The sequence below is a fragment of the Ailuropoda melanoleuca genome, chromosome 6, assembly GCF_002007445.2.
Source record: "Ailuropoda melanoleuca isolate Jingjing chromosome 6, ASM200744v2, whole genome shotgun sequence".
In the NCBI taxonomy this organism is placed as follows: Eukaryota; Metazoa; Chordata; class Mammalia; order Carnivora; family Ursidae; genus Ailuropoda; species Ailuropoda melanoleuca.
The window spans coordinates 120,844,702-120,862,160 of NC_048223.1; the positions used below are offsets into that span (position 1 = coordinate 120,844,702).

General features: G+C 48.3%; 1 protein-coding gene across 1 annotated transcript; it reads right to left on the minus strand.

The window, feature by feature from the left end:
• Positions 1 to 7,322: 7,322 nt before the first annotated feature.
• Positions 7,323 to 9,052, minus strand: C6H10orf120 (chromosome 6 C10orf120 homolog). Its single transcript, XM_002930999.4, has 3 exons — positions 8,860 to 9,052; positions 8,589 to 8,664; positions 7,323 to 8,075 (listed from the first exon to the last, which is right to left on the minus strand). The coding sequence occupies exons 1-3, from the start codon at positions 9,042 to 9,044 to the stop codon at positions 7,323 to 7,325; spliced, it is 1,014 nt and encodes a 337-aa protein (XP_002931045.3). The 5' UTR covers positions 9,045 to 9,052.
• Between the last annotated feature and the right edge of the window lie 8,407 nt (positions 9,053 to 17,459).

The window sequence follows — 17,459 nt, forward strand, 5'->3', positions numbered from 1 at the left end:
GAGATCCAGATAGGATTCTGTTTTCTTACAGATGGGAGAGGGGGCAGAGGCAGCCCTTTCCTGGGTTTTTTTTATTAGAGCAAAAATAGGGAAGCGCTTCCCATAATGGATGACCAGTGGCATGGAAAGGGAACAAAGAAACAAGGTCTGGAGAAGCAGAAAGCCTTAAGGCATAGCTGTGTCGCCCCCTCGTGTTCACAGGAGGAATGGCAGGAGTGTGAGCCAGGAGAGGCTGCTCCTCTGGGAGGGGCTGGAGGGCAGGCTCTGCCCCCAGAAGGTGAAGGAGACCACTCAGGACAGTGACCTTGCCTTCTCCTGGCTACTGGGGCAGATGTCTGGGGTGTCAGCATTCAGCTGTGGACGAAGTTGAGGGTCAGTGAGTGGGCTCTGAGCCAGTCCTGACGGTGCAATGGGCTTGGAGGGGCTGTAACCCGGGCACAGTGAGGGGTCCCAGGGTGCCCAGCTGGTTTGAAGATGGGGTGCGGACATCACAGTAATCCATGAGAGTGATGAAACATGATATCCCACCCCTCTCACACTGTGCTGAACTTGCTTATCTCTAGATACTACGAAATAAAACTAAAAAATCTTCAATAATCTTTTTTGAAATATCTTAGAGAAGGTGAAAGGCTATCCCATTTATTTTACCAACTTATAGTAATATATCTATAATATCATTTCAGTGAAGGCAAGAGCAGCACAGGAAGGAAACCTTATGCAATCTAATTTTGAACATAGATGCAAACATATGGAAACACAAAACAGAATAAGAGAGAATTTCAGGAAATTATACCTAGCAGTATCTAAAAGATCCATCAAAAATAGGATTTATTCAGGGATGCAAGGATAATCCAAAATCAGAAAATGTATTGGAGGAAAGCAGAATACACAATCCCAAAATATGCCTCTCTGGCATAAGGATTATTTTGAACTGATATATTTTTAAATTTTTTATTGAAATTGTTTAGTTAACATATGGTGTATTATTAGTTTCAAGGGTAGAATTTAGTGATTCATCAGTTTCGTGTCACACCCAGTGCTCATTCATCACGTGCCCTCCTTAACGCCCATCCCCCAATTATCCCATCCCGCCCCATCTCCTGTCCAGCAACCCTCTGTTTGTTTCCTAGAGTTAAGAGCCTCTTATGATTTGCCTCCCTCTCTGTTTTTATCTTATTTTGAGTTGATTATCTTTGAGAAAATGCAGATGCAGGAGAACCTCTGAAAGCAGGAGTTACCTGCCTATAAGGGAAAATCTATATTTATAAAGGAAATTTCTATTAGAAAGGGTACCTGTACCAGGAAGAGAGCTACTCCCAGAGATCACTTTTGTTCCACTTGAGAGACTTACCTGCATGGTGAGTCAACTTTCATTTCCCATACATCACCTCCTCTCACTTCCCCCTGAACTGTTTCCCCCTCATCCTAAAGCCCCAAACGCCTATCCCTTTCCTTTGCTCCGGACTGTATATAAGTGTGTCAATCATCTGCCTGTCTTTCAAGTCTCATACCTTTGTGGGGCTTCATAAGTACGTACATAATTAAAAATGTTCCCCTTGTTGACCTGTCTTATGTCCCCTTAGTTCTTAGAGCAGCCATAGCACCTTGAAGGGGAAAAGGGGAAAGCTTCCCTCCCCCACACCACAGGCACAGACAGCAGGGCCGTTGGGGCAATGTGGAGAATGGGTTTGTGTTGCCTTTTCTTCTTGAAGCTATTGGAGGAATGGTTTCTAAGGTTATAATGTTTACCTTGGACGGTTGTGAACCAGTTCTTCATGAGGATGAAAATAAAATCAGCCAAGCTTTTCTCTCCTCACGTTATAGGTCCTTCAATGCCGCCATGGTTTTGAAACCGGAAATGCTTTATAAGTCATTAAAAGATTTGAATGTGTTTCAGGCTTAAGTGGAAAAAATTCTCCTCTAAGCAGAAAAGAGTGTGCTATTCACTCCTCTTCAAAAAGGACTGGAACACTCCTGACATGGGGGACGAGTTGAGTTGTCAGAAGCCGTGACTGAACGGATCTCAGGGCAATGGCTGGCCTGAGATGCGAAAAGCTATATAAGTCACCAGAAAGAGCGTTTGCCAAATGGTAGGTGATGAGTCTCACTGGAGTGGAATGACCACCCATTGATGCATTGGGGCGCTTTTGTGGAAATGGAGTTGTTTGTGCTTCATCTCTCAGGTGGCAATTACCACAGAATACAAAAGAAAAAGAGAGGTGAAATCAGATAATTATTGAATCTTTATAGGAATTTAGATATTTTCACTGGAAATGAGGTCTTTTGAATGGTCTGGATCGGTTTCATATGAAAAATTCTGAGTTTGTACCAAAGATGAGTGATACTTGCTCAAACTGAGGTGAGGTCCTTTTTTGCAACGTGAATACAAAACAGCAGCTGGAAGCAGCAATACGTGGGCCATCATTCTGGGGGGGGGCACAGTTTCCATGATTTGATTTTTGAAAGTCCAGTCAATAAAGTGTAAGGTTCCATAAGTCAGTAAGAATCATGTTATGTAAACCCTTAGGGTCAGTGTTTTCCAAGCGTTCTATTTAGCAGATTTCCCTCTGGTTATTCTTGGTATGTATCAGGTTGTTTTTTTTCTGACAGCTTTGACGGTCTTTGGAGACTTTGATGAGACAGAAAGTGAAAGCATCATTCATGCATGTTGTAGGCAAGAAAATTTCTCCAACCCCTTTAGGATACCTGGGTGGGTCTAAAAATTGAACAGACCAAGACAGGTTAACGGGAGAAAAGCAGACAGATTTTGCTAAATTTTTACACATACATGGGAAACTTCACAAGAGGATGAAGACCTGAAGTTACCAGAAGTTACCAGAACAGGAAGTTTTTATACCTTTTAGGCAAACAGTCAATTTGTGAAGATTTGGTAAGACAAAGCGGTTTGTGTGAGGAGTGGTAAATGGCGAAAAAGCAAGAAGGAAGATAAGGGAGAGTTTAATGAGCTTTGTTTCCATGGGTTTGTTGGCCCCAAGTTCCTCATCTCTGGTGATAAGGGTATTTCCTCTCTTCTGGGTCAGGGAGGGTACCTTTCACGTGGGAGTTTGACCACCAGTTTCAGGGAAGGAGGGCAAGGAAACATGTCACCAGGGGTTCTGGTGAACTCCCTGAGTGGTCCACACAGCAAGAGGTGAAAAAATTTGTCTAAACGTGAGCCATGGTGGCATTTCTCAGAGTCCGCGTCAAGTCGTCGAGCTGTAGCTAGCATGTCTCCAGGAAAAGGGCAGTTTTGGTTCTGAATGATTCCACATCAGAAGGGTGGGAGAATAACTGGAAACATCAGTTTGGGGAGGTGTAGCAAGATTATCAGATGAAGCTAAAAGAATTCAGGGCTGAGTCCAGTTGGCAGGTAGGTAACAAAACCTTAAAGCGAATGAACAAGACTGGGATCTACCCCCATAGGAGTGTGTTAACAGTTTTCCATTAAAATATCATTTTCTCTCTCTAGTGACCCCCATTTCTCTCAGCGATCGTCAAAATACGATTTGCAAAATAAGTCTAGTCTCATTAAACATGGCCCGATTATTTGCATAAGTGCAGCAAGAATAGTGGTGACCATATCAGCTCTTTTTCATCTGTTTTGCTGGAACTTTTCATGAAGAATCTCAGATTATATTTTTTAAAGCCTCTCAAGGCTAAGAGGCCAACCCAAGGACCTGTCATCAGATTTGGTCTATGATACCTATGGATTTGGGTTAAACCCTCTCTTCTGGAGGTCTCCAAGATGCCCCAAGGGTCCCGGGCCTGTTGGGAGGTGACCTTCCTTAGTCAGTTGGCAAGGCTGCCAGGAAGGTACCAGGCCAATTTTCTTCAAGGGGTTTTAATAGCTTCGTAAAGTCAACCTTAGTTTGTAAAGCTGTCTGGTCATATCTGATTCATGCATATTCTCAAATAGGACATTCCAGACAAAGCCTTGGTGATGTACCAATGTTTCCAATTGTGTCCTGCTATAAAGAGAACAGATTCTTATTGAACTTATGCAAATAACTATATTGCCATGAAAACAAGAATGCTCACTAAGAATTCCCAAATGCTGGAGGGATTAGGTAGGGAGGAAAAGTAATTGTTTCATTTTCGTTCACAAAGGTAAATTTTGCCAAATTGCTGTAAGTCATGAGTAGCTTAAGAGAAAATGGGGGGGGGAGTCTTCTTAAATCTGGAAAACAAAATATTAAAAAACTAGTGATATTTAAAGCAAAAGTCATAATAATCACCCTCAGGGCTTTATGCAGTCCCATGTAATTAATTCTTGTTGATCTTGCCCTTTTTTTTAATAATAAAATTTTTTTATTATATTATGTTAGTCACCATACAGTACATCCCTGGCTTTTTGATGTAAAGTTCGATGATTCATTAGTTGCGTATAACACCCAGGGCACCATGCAATACTTGCCCTCCTTACTACCCATCACCAGTCTATCCCATTCCCCCACCCCCCGCCCCTCTGAAGCCCTCAGTTTGTTTCTCAGAGTCCATAGTCTCTCATGCTTCAGATCTTGCCCTTTTGTTAGCGGTTTTATGAATCCAGGTTTTCCCTTAGAGTTCTGGAAATTCTCACCCAGTTCAGTGGTATGATTTTAAAGTTATCAGAAGCCTCTATTGCCAGAGGCCCTTCCATGAGTCTTTTTGAAAATGAAACACGTTTGCAAACACATCAGAGTAAACCAAGAATAGTAAATAACAAGACTTAAATGACAAGATTTAAAAATAACCGTAATTAAAGATCTGATGAGAGTTCATCATGATGCAATTGACAAGGAAATTTGATTATCTCTGCGACATACAACGTTTTAAGTTAACAACTAGAATTATGACTGATACCATTATCCCACCCAGGACAGATTTCGAGGAATGCCATCAGACATCACTTCCTATTTGACAACACTTCCATGTAATTTAACATGTCAAATAAACCTAACTAGTTCAATATCTTCCTTTTTATAAAGAGAGAGAACAAATGCTTTTGAGTTTTTCCAGGAGCCTTCTAGAAAAGTCCAGCTTAGTTCAAGGTCGAAAAGACTTCCCCAGCAGGGAAACAAGGAAACTGGCTTAGTCCACCAGATATTCTGCCTTTGGGGGGCACTGTGCTGACAAAGTCATTATAACCATCTTTCGCCACTCCCCCCCCCATCAAGGGTGGGGGAAGCTTAGGGAGCACTGTTTGTTTCATCTTATCAATCAAGCCCAGATCCATTAAGCATTGTGACCTTTGCCTCTGGGGAGGTGACGCTTAAGCTGAGACAGGGTAGAGAGCACGATGGAGTCACTCATGCCAAGCAGTGATGTAAGCCGCCAACAGCCGTGAGCTGAGAATGGATATCGCTAAAACAGAGTGTGCAGGTGGTAAACTGATTATCAGCAAGGCCAAGACAGCCTGGAAGAACCAGGAGCTGATAGTCACTAGAACTAGAAGAGGTCTGGAAGGACTAAATAGAGATTAAACTGCGAACAGGGAGGACTTTTGCGGCAAACCGACAGCCTCTCCAGACGCTGACTCCCCAACTTCTGATGACATCAGAGGGGCAGCTGCCCCCGACGGCTCTACCCGACTGATCTCTGGACGTACGGATCTTCGTTGCTTGAACCCGAGCAGCAGAGAATGCCACGAGCTGGCCCGGACCAGACCAAGTCCACGCACCCTGGACCCCCTACCAGGTGCACTAACTTCTCACCTGTTTACGGGCTGATGTGTGACTTGTGTTTGTTTTGTGTGACGCGTATGAAGCCAAGGTAGATGTGTGATGAAATGTCCTTGAGTTTGGAATGTTAGCCTGGCTTTGTGATTGACTAAGCTGACATCACGAAAAGACACAGCTCGCGTGTGCACCTTCCTAGCATGCTCGTGAGCCCTAGCGGCTCCCAACACAATTCCAGTGATGCCTTTCTCTTAACTTGCCCCTGAGGCCAATGGAGTTATCCTGGAAGATGAGAGAGGGAGGAGCCTCGGGCCCGGGGCTCTCCCTCTGCTGGGGAGCAGCTGTGGTTCTGAAGGAGCTGACATAAGAATCCCACCCCCACCCCCATCCAAGAGGAGGGAGCCAGGGAGAAAGCTGGCCTTGTGCCAGGAAGCCGAGGGCCCGCACGGACAAGTTCAGTGCCTTCCCAACTGTGAGCGGATCAATGAGCACAGAGTGTAACGGACTAAGGGATTGTTCTGTGCCTCAGAGGCAGACAAGAAATGAATGTGTCCTGTTTCTCAAATGTGGATGGGCTGCCCCAGCTGCTGTCTGCTGGGTCTGCGACCTCGGGGCATAGTCAGGCCTTGCCAGGAGCAGCAGTAGCTGCGTTCAGAGGCCCTGCGCCCCCTCCAGACTTGCCCGAAGGAGCATGCGCGTGGCAGCCGTGCGTGCCCTGTGCCTGCACTTGGCTCGACAGGGAAGGCCTGGTCACCTGGCCAGACTGAAGAGCAGGGCAGCAAAGAGACGAGGCCAGGAAGGGGCGGGCTCTACCCGCTGAGGTAGGAGCTGTGCACCCCAGCAGGACGTGGGCAGCACGGAGCCGACCTCCAGACTTTAGGTCTGGGCAACCCTCTCCCTGAGGAGCGTTCTCTCCCGCATCTGGGCTTTCAGTGGGTCCTAGTTCCAGGGACTCTACGGGAGATGGGTACAATCAGGGTCCCCGCCATACCTGCTTCCCTGTGTTCATGCCCGTTGCAGTGTGATTTTGCAACTCTTCCTATCCAGAGCTGAAGTCCATACGCCCACCCTTGCCTCCGGACCGGCCGCATATCGCGCGTTGGCCCACAGCACTTGACAAAGGGACGGTGTGCCAGTTCTGAGTCTTGGCTCCGGGGGCCTTGCAAACATCCGCTTACTCTCCCGGATCCCGCAGTGGCTGTGAGCGAGCCCTGGCCAGCCTGCTGTGTGCAGGAAACATGTGGCCAGTCCCTCCCACAGACCCCGCTGATGGTCATGCGACCCCGCAAGAGTCACCTACCTGACCTGCAGGTGACTGCAGACACATGAGGAGCCCGACTGACCCCAACCTAACTGCTGAGCCGCAGAATAACAAGCTAAATGAACGAGTGTTGTTTTAAGCCAGTACATTCGAAGGTGATTTGTTTCACCGTCGGGGGAAGAGACACAGGGCCCGCAGCAGTGGGTGCAAAGGAGGGGCCTGCACCCCGTAAAGGCCTGGGATGCGGGTAAGGGTGGCAGCCGAGAGCCGAGAGCCCAGGGATGCCCGAAACTGGGAAGCTTCTGCCTGTAGCTCTTACCTGGAGGAGCCGGGGAGATCCCCGGGCAGAGCTGCAGGAATAATAAGGACCAGGACGCTCCGTTACTATGGGAATAAGTAGGACTTTAATACCGACGAGAGGCTTTGTGTATGTACTCTTTCCAGGGGCTCTCTTCCCCCAGGAGGCTGGCCTTGGCCGCCTCAGTGGGGTGGGCTCCCCGTGATATAAAGTCCTGATTCATTAGCATTAGGTCGCCAGGGAATTCAGCCAAGTGGAGAAGATTCCGGTTGGTTAAGCCAGTGATGGACCGTTCCACTTTCTTGGTGGGGAGGAATGGTTTCCAGTCGTTTGGCTGGTTTGTGAAACACTTTTTTGGTTCTTCTGACTTGAAAATTACATTCATGTTGATTTCTTGTCTTTTTGTGGCTGTGTTCGCAGCATCGCCTTTCTCCTCTTGCTTGGCGTCACTGTAGAAATCAGCGTCCTCATCGTCCTCGTCTTCCCTCGTCTTGTCTTTCATCGTTGGGCACAGGCCCCCTCTAGACAGAAAGGAAGAGCCCCGAAACCTCTCGATGTAGGGCAAGAGCTGCCTGCTCCTTAGGGCCCGAGCAAGCTGCATCCTTTCTATGTGCTTGACGATGGTGAGCTTCTCACGCTGTGGCATTCTTAACTCCTCTGGGGGCACGATCACCGTTGCTGTCCACATTTTTTCTAGGGGCCTACAGGTGGCACAGGGAGGGGAATGCTGTGTTCTATAGTCCATTGCCCGCTTGTAGTCCGAGGACAGTGACTGTTGCTCCTTGAGCATTTCCCACTCTTCCTCTTGCTTGTGAGTCAGGAACCTTTTGGCTGCTACAGTGTGAACACCGCCCAGACGCTGACGACGGGAAGGGGACTGTTAAAATCCCGACGGGACAGGAGCAGGGGGCCCCCACAGAAAGCTTTGCCTCGTGGCACCTCCCCCCCCCATGGCTGAGTGGCTGAGCCCCTGTGTGGTGGGAAACGGGGTGGAGCTGTGGGGTCAGACAGGCCAGGGTTCCAATCCCGTCTCTCCTTCTCTACCATGAATTTGAAAGAATTGTACCGACTTACAGGGCGATGGCGAGGCCTTACCTATGAGAGCGACTCTCACAAGGGAAGGGCTTTCGAGATGGCAGCCCCTGTCGCTGGTCAGCACTCACAGTTCTATTCCTGATCAGGACTTTGAAACAAGGGAGGATTTGCTCTGTAAGGGTGGGAGTCTCAAGCAGAGGCAGCCGACTCGAGGCCACTGGGAGACTTGTGTCTCTGTGGCTGGTGGGTTTGGAACCTCTGGCTTGCCCCACCCACCCCCCAGCCTACCGCCTGGCTGCAACAGGGCCTCCTTGTGAATAAGCTTTAGGACACTTACTAGAATCTCTTTTTCCAGGGGGGAGTACTTCCCGAGGGCAATGCGTGGATCTGATTTGTAGAATTTGGTCCATATCCTGAAAGGCAGAGAGTCAGGTAAAGTAGGACTCCAGGAAGGGTCTTCCTACTTGTAGTTTTGGGGTGGGAAACCTCAGGGCTACTCTGCGTTCCTCAGACTAGGACCACTGTGACCACAGTGGGCTCCTCCCCTTGGCTCATTCCGGGGCAGGGTGGGGCGGGGAGAAAGGACCAGAAGCACAGGCTACACTCACTCCAATGGCGAAGCAGGACACAGACCCCGTTGGCTGCACAGGGAGTCTTTATCCCGAAAGGAATCGCTCATGGTACATATTCTGACTGGCATTCCGGTCTTACTCCACATTCCCTCTGCAGGCTTCCTTACTTGGGTCCTCTGTTTTCCTACCTTCTGACAGCCACTCTCCCATTCTCTGATCATACTGCCACACTAGGCTAGAGGGAGGTGCCAGTGCCTGGAGTTGCTTTCCAGGACAGTGTAATGGGAACCTAAGGGACAGTCACAAACTTCTCTTGCATCATAACTGGCCTACTTGGGGGCTATTGTGAGGTCCCAGTTTAGGCAGCAAGGATGCCCTGGGGTGACATGGACATGCATTACCACGTTCCTGCAGTGCTGGAGTCCAGGGGAATAGAGTGGTCAGAGCACGTAGCTGGGGGCATGATCTGACCACGTTGCTGCCACCCACAAGCCCACAGAGACGGCTCAGTCCCTTCCCTGCTCACCCCTGGGCTGCCTTGTTTCCCTTCCCTGGATGAAGGCTCAGTCTCTCCCTCGCTTGCCTCTCCAATCTTTTTTTTTTTAGATTTTTATTTATTTATTTGACAGAGACAGCCAGCGAAAGAGGGAGTACAAGCAGGGGGAGTGGGAGAGGAAGAAGCAGGCTCTTAGCAGAGGAGCCTGATGCGGGGCTCGATCCCAGAACGCTGGGATCACGCCCTGAGCCGAAGGCAGACGCTTAACGACTGTGCCACCCAGGCGCCCCTTGCCTCTCCAATCTTAATTCCTCATGCGCCATCAAAGGATGCTACCCGTGACCCTTGGAGCCAGTTTCTCGGCTGCTGTTCATGCTGCCCCCACGTGTCAGGTGCCTCTCCTCCCCTTGCAACTTGCTTGTCTTTCAGGGCCCGGCTCACCTGTGCTTCCGCTGAAGATTTCCTTGCAGAATAAATCACCCCTTTGTCTGTGTTCTCATAGTCCTGCTATCATCGTGCTATTGCATGCTGTCAAAAATCGACTGCGTTGTCCAATAGTCTGTCTCTCCTCTGCTCAAAAGGAAGTACCAGCAGCATCTTATGCTTGTGCTGCTGCGGTCTAGCGCGGGGCCTCGCGTGGAGCAGANGCCTCTCCAATCTTAATTCCTCATGCACCATCAAACGATGCTACCCGTGACCCTTGGAGCCAGTTTCTCGGCTGCTGTTCATGCTGCCCCCACGTGTCAGGTGCCTCTCCTCCCCTTGCAACTTGCTTGTCTTTCAGGGCCCGGCTCACCTGTGCTTCCGCTGAAGATTTCCTTGCAGAATAAATCACCCCTTTGTCTGTGTTCTCATAGTCCTGCTATCATCGTGCTATTGCATGCTGTCAAAAATCGACTGCGTTGTCCAATAGTCTGTCTCTCCTCTGCTCAAAAGGAAGTACCAGCAGCATCTTATGCTTGTGCTGCTGCGGTCTAGCGCGGGGCCTCGCGTGGAGCAGACGCTCAGCTTGCTGGCTCAGCAGCGAACATCCTGGGCCTCTGGCCAAAGGTGGGATTGAGAGTTTCCTGGTGGGAACGGATGTTGACACACCCCCTACAAAAAGTAATGTGACTGTATATATCAAACATTACAAATGGGTTTGCCCTTGACCCAGCAATTATGTGTATAAAATACGCACAAGGTTAGTCAACACGGCCCGATTGGGATGACAATCCCAAAACCTTACGACAAATTCAAATGTCCATTAATAGGGATTGGTTAGAGAGTTACGGCCAACCATACAATGGAATACTATGCCACAGTAATAAAGATCAAGGAAGGAAGATCTTTATTTGTATGGAAATGTCTCCAAGAAATATGGTTCAATATGGTTTTTACACAAATGCACAAAGCAAGGTGCAAAAGAATATAAGTTGTAGACTACGTTTTAGAGTTGGAAAAGAACAAATAAGCACATACATTTGTATTCGCATGAAGAAAATCTGGAACAATACACACAAAAAAAACTAATAAAAATGGTTACCGGAAGTGGGTACCAGGCAGATGAGGAAGTGGTGGAAATGAGTCTTTTCATTGTACACATTATTCTGTCTTCAATTTAGAGCCATGTTGAGTGTATTACACATTGAAAAAATTGAAAAGGAAACAGCCGCTCAAGAAAGAGGACTTCCGTGTTGCCTCTGACAAGTGTGGGTGCTACAACTTGCCTTTGACTCCACCAGGAAATTCAAAGTGGGGCGTACAGGACGTGGTCCAGTGCTCATACCCAGGTGAGCCATCTGAAACGTGACAGTGCTCCTCCCATTCACACAGGCAAGTTCAGTTACCTGAAATAGCCCCAAATCCAGGAATCCGCAAGGAGCACCTCTTAGCAGTAAGGAAACTGCCTCCTGCTCTGTATTCAGAGCCCCAGCCACCTGTTCCACAGTCGTGCTGACGAAGAATGACCTTGCATGANCTGCTGAAGAAGAATGACCTTGCATGAACCCCACGACACCTGACACATTGTATGCACTCAACAACTGTTCGTGAAACCACCAGTGAATGATATAGGATGGGATATTATGTACCTATGAAAAAGCCGGTCTNTGCTGACGAAGAATGACCTTGCATGAACCCCACGACACTTGACACATTGTATGCACTCAACAACTGTTCGTGAAACCACCAGTGAATGATATAGGATGGGATATTATGTACCTATGAAAAGGCCGGTCTTCGACAAATTTCCAATAATGTACTTGTGATGTAATGTGATATTTAAAAAAGGCGGAATACAAAACTTACATAGAGGATGATCTGGATGCTGTATACACACAAATATGCAAGAGGGAAACAGACAAGCAGGAAATCCACAGAGACATCAGCACTGGTTACTCCAGGCTGTGGGCTGGTGGGGGACCCCCAAGGTCTGGCCGTGTTCCGGCAGCCCGGTCACCTTCAGAAATTTGGAGGAGGAACTATGGCCCCATCCCAAAATGTACGGACAGGAAAGGGTGCCAGGACCCAGCTTCTCCAGAAAGGGAAAGGGGCTTGGGAGGGGGCACCCTGCTGCTCTGCCTGGGAAGCTGTCACCATGGCAACAAGTCTTTACACTGTGGGGAAACTGATGCTTCCTACACTCAGTGCTACAACCTTGCTTCGAGCTCACTTCCTTCTCTCCCTCTCTCGTTGCCATCCCCAAGCTTTTTTTTAAAAAGATATTTCTCCCCGTGGGGCACCTGGGTGGCTCAGTCAGTTAACCATCTGCCTTCGACTCAGGTCATGATCTCAGAGTCCTGGGGTCAAGCCCCACATTGGGCTCTCTGCTCAGTAGGGAGCCTGCTTCTCCCTCTCCCACTCCCCCTGCTTGTGCTCTCGCTCTCACTGTCTCTCTCTGTCAAATAAATAAATAAATAAAATCTTTAAAAAAGAGAGATTTCTCCCTGATCACTTTTACATCAGTTTCATTCCTGATTGTTACCAGGTTTTGTGTTCACTTTCATTCACAGTCATCAACCTCAGGGCTGCCTTGTTTTCCAGGCTTCCTCTTCTACCGCCTGTCATTTTAATCCTCTGTGTTTTACTTTCATGTTCATCTTATGTCTCTGCCCTGTAGCCTTTACCTTTTATACACATCTCATCTGTGTTTACCTACTGTATTGGTCGGGGTTGCTCAGAGAGACAGGAGAAGAGATTTTAAAGAACTGGCTTACATGATCGTGGAGGCTGGAAGGCCAGCAGGCTGGAGACCCAGGGAAGAGCCCCTGTTGCAGGTCAGGCCTGCTGCCAGAATTTCTTCTTGCTTAAGGTACGTCAGTCTTTCTTCTGTCCAGGCCTTCAACTGATTGGGTGAGGCCCACCCATTTACCGAAGGGCAGTTTGCTTTAGCCAAAGCCCACTGATTGAAATGTTAATCTCATCCAAAAACATCCTCACAGAAACGTCCAGAGTTATTCATGGCCCAGCCAAGTTGGCACATAAAATTAACCATCAAACCTACTTGTATTTTACTAGGTTTTTAAAGATTATTTTAAATTGTTTTTGGTAGTCTAAAAAACAGCAGGTTTTTTGCTGTTATCCCACTTTGGAACTTTGTAGTAATAGATGCATATGGTATGTATTCCCTGGTGTCTGCTTTTTTCCCTGAACATCATGTTTTTTTAGACTTCCTGATATGCTTGACTGGCTCATTTTCATTGTTGCTTAGCATGATTATGTTGTGATTTCTTAATCCATCTTCTGCTGCTTCCAATTTGGGGGGCATTCTTGTACATGTCCCCTTGGGTTATGTGCATGCTCTTCTGGTGGGTGAAAATCTAGAGCGGAGGACCTGCTTTCTAGGGTATGTGTAGCTATGATTTCCTACAAAATTCTCAGCTCTATTCCGAAGTTTCTACCAGTTCACAGTCCCACCAGTAATTCCCTCTTGTCAACACTGGTGGGTATGTTGTGGTATCTCACGGTGGCTTTAATTTGCATTTTTCTGGGTACAAATGAGACTGGACGCTTTTTCTGTTGGCCATTGAGATGACCCTTTGTGAAATGTCTATTCTAGTCTTTTGTCCACTTTTTCTAATAAGCTTCTGTTTTCTTGTTGATATGTGGGACATCCTTATGTATTCTTGATGGAAGCCCTTGCCGGTTCAATAGATGGCAAACACCGGCTCCGACTGTGGACTTGGCTCTCGCCTTTCTTAAAGGTGTCTCTTATGCCAGGTGCACTCCCAACTTACCAGTCTTTCCCTGATTGGCTAGTGCTTCCTGTGCCTTGTTTAGGAAATCATTTCCTACCCCAGGTAGGAACAATATTGTCCTAGATTATATTACATGTATATATTTATAATGATATTCTATAGTCTCTAAAAACTTGGGTTTTTTTCTTTTGAACTTTCTTAACTTCCTACTCAGTTTTTCTGCCATAATGCTCAATTATTTCCCACCTTTTTTAAAGTATACTTTCCAGTTTAATTTTATACGGCCAACGAGAAGTGCGTACACGCATGCACTCTATGCGTTTTGCGCGCTCGCAAACCACGCGCGAAAACCGGGAGGACTTTCCTTTTGCCTGCAGCCATCCCTGCCGGCACCGCCTGGGCTCTGGCTCCCTCTGGTGGACGTTGTGGTCCATTGCAAGTTGTCTCTCTAAAGACCCATCGGCCCTCTCCCCTCTCCAGCGCTAAGATGCTCTATGTAGATAGCCCGCTCATTTATGGGAATGGTGCTCCTTTTTAACATTGCATAAGATACAGTCTTCATATGAGAAGCTGTGTGCTTTAAAACCATAGTTTGCTCTACAAAACCATTGGCTCTAGGCAGATCAGAGCCCTGGGAAGGGCTTCTAGACCAGCACTTCTCCAAAAATGAACGTGGAAATAAATCTCCTGGTATTTCCTTAAAATGCCAAGTCTTATTTGATAGATGTGGGGTCAGACTTAAACCATATGCACTTCCAACAAGTTCCCGGGTGATGCCAATGCCGCTGGTCCGAGAGAAACAAAGTGGCGACTCAGTGGGGGACCGCTCAACATGGGGTACTAGTCCAAGGGTGGTCCGTGGACCGGCAGCCATGGGATCCATCACCTGGGAGATCGTTAGAAATGCAGAATCTCAGGCCCTGCTCCAGATTTGCTGAATCCCGATCTGCGTGTCCCAAGTTCCGCAGGTGGTTCAATGGCACAGGAAAGGAATTGCAAAAGGCAGCTGGTTGGTACCTGTGAGGAAGCAGATGGTGGGGTCAGCCCAGAGGGCCCGTGGCCGGAACTCACGCTGCTGTGCACCAGCCTGCTTCTCAGATCCCTCTCCCAGCTCCCGCAGCCTCCTCCTCCTGGCGGAAGGACTGGGGAGACTCACACATAGTTGTTACAAGCAGTTACTGAGGCCTGGGGTCAGCTATGGCCCTTTGGAAGGCCCTATGGGAGGTCCACCCAGAACATGGAGCCTGAGGGCAAGGGGAGGCTGGTTTCCCATCTCGACCCCTGGCAAGTGTTTTGGACGCGCTGACGTGTCAGAAGCAAGGTTGTTGATTCTTTTCCTGTCTGAGGGGCAACAGGTTATTGTCTGGGGAAGTTCAAGTCCCGGAGGGATGATTGAATCAAACTTGAGAATCTAGGCCAGGGCGACGGTATTTCTGCCTGTGTGAGTCTTCTAGTTTTCTCCACCAGAATTTCTGCAGGATTCTTTGCAGCCCATCTGTAGTTCTATTATTAGTGCCTCTCCCATTAGGATGTAAGCTCTAAGAGCCCGAGAACTTTACTTATGGATTGCTGTTTTCCAAGCCCCCAGCATGGTCCCTGACATATAGAAGGCCCTCAGTAAATATTTGTGGAATGAAGGAAAAACCACCCAAAACTTAGCTAAGATGCCACCATACAGCGACCCACAAACTCTGGGCCAGGGGTTCAAGATCCATCTCTGCTGGGCAGGGAGTAAAGGGAGGGGCTGGGGGAGGTGAGAGAAACAGCCCTCAGCTCCCAATGGCAGGCATCTCTAAGTCTGGTTTCTGCTCTGGTTGACTGGGTGGATCACTTAGGTGAGGCCGCACCACTGTGGGTCGGAGATGGAGGGGTCTCCCTGAAAGCATAAGGGAGAGGCCAGTCCTCAGGCGGGAAAAGGACCCCTGGAAGAAGGGCGTTAAAAGGAGAGGAAATTATTGCCACTCTCTGGGTCTCACTCTCTTGCGTCTTAGCTCTTAGAAGGTTTCGCCCTTCCTGCGGGTGCCCTGCTGGTGAGGGAAAGTGGCTTCTGCCACACGGAGAAGGTGGGGAGCAAAGTCAAGAATCAGGAGCCAGACCAAGAGCCCCTGGGGTAGTTCACAGCCAGAGATGAGCTGAGTCTTGTCATTCTATGCTCCTTACTGATTGTGTCTTCTTCCCTGAACACTGAGCCCGAGCTTTGATAGCTCCGGTCTGGTCTTGGCCATAAGGTTCCATTTGGGCTGAGGGGAAGGACAGGGGCAGGGGAAGTGGGTAGTGCCTCCAAGGCCAGGACCCTGGGCTCAGCAGCAGTTAGTGAGGCCCCACTCCCAAAGGGAAGATGAGTCCCAGGAAAGAGAGTTTGGATGAGGTCCATGAGGCCCAGCGCTCCTAAGCCCGGGGAGTCCCCCCCCTTCCCACCTTGAGGATGGGGCTCGATTTGATCGCTCTGTAGAGGAAGGACATCTGCACTAACTCACGAAGGACAAATTAGGTGGACAGGAGGGGTTTCTACATAGAGGAAAGAGAAAAGGGGAGAGAGCTGGGAGAGGCTGGTGAGTCCAGGGAACTGAAAACCCTGGTTTTGCAGGAGCAGAGGGAGTATGGGGATGTGATGGTCAAAGGCCAGAAAAGGGGGCGGCAATAATCAGGAGAGCCGTTAAGCCAGGCTGAAGAGTAGGCACTTCTCCTGCAGGAGAGTGAGACATGCATCACAACGTCCTTTGAAGGAGATGGCGTGCTCAACAGTGTAATTTTTTTTTTAAGTAAGCTCTATGCCCAACGTGGGGCTTGAACTCATGACCCTGAAATCAAGAGTCACATGCTCTACTGACTGAGCCAGCCGGGCGCCCCAACAGTTTAATTTTTTGAAAACAACTTTATCAAGGTGAACTCTACCTTCCATGAAATGCACCTGTTTTAGGCACGTAATTCAATGATTCATAGTAACTTTACCGAGTTCTGCAAAGGTCTCTACAGTTCAGTTGGGAACACTTCCATCACCCTAAAAGGATCCCTTGTCACCATTTACAATCAATCCTGTGTCAACCACCAGTCTTTAAGTCTCCTTTCTCTCTCTACAGATTTGCCTTCAGATGTTTTCATTTTAGCTTCCTTTCTAGCTTTAAAATGGCCCTCTCTTTCTTGGCTTTCTGCTGTGGAGTGAGTGGGTGTTTTGTCGTCCCTCTGTCACAGCGGATGCACCACTAGGTCCATGTTCATGAAACCTGCCCTCTTCCCACGAAGCCGGAAGCATCTAGCTTCTGAAGCTTGTAACTGGGATCATGGCTGAGTTCACTTGGCTTAACGNACTTGGCTTAACAGCTTCCCTGACGAGTAAGGCAGGAGATCTGCTTAATTTTCCATAGACTAACACAGAAAGGACTTCGCAGTTCTTCATCAGATTATGGAGGGAGGGTGTTAACTGTGGTTTCCCTTATCTGAATAACAACTTCCTGTGTTAGTCTGGCATGAAGATGGCGCCAGGAAAACCCAACCGTGATTCTGCTGGTCCCACTACAACCAGACAAGGCAGGAGACAGGGGGTGGGCAAACTTCCCATATTTGGAACGCTCCTTTCTGCCTGTCGGTCCTTGTGACATCCGAACACAAATAAAATAGGAGAAAAGATGGTTCTCCCTGGAGCCATCTCAAGTTAAGATACTTCCTCCCCTGATGGTGAGAATTAAGCAGGGTCCAGATTCCATTCTTGTCTTGTTGTGCCCCATGCCCCACGGATTCAACTCTGTCCCCTATATGAGTTGCTACATGCTCCGTCTGAGAAGTAAACTACCAAAAGAGAATGTGGGAAGTAGGGAGTTGGCCATCTCTGGGGGGTACGTCCCAGCTAGCTCGCCAGATGGAGGGCTTACCCAGTGGCTTATTCCACTTGTGGAAGGTTAAGGAGAAAGGGCTTAAAGAGAGACAATCAAGGTCATGTGGTCTGGTGGCAGAGCAATGTGGAG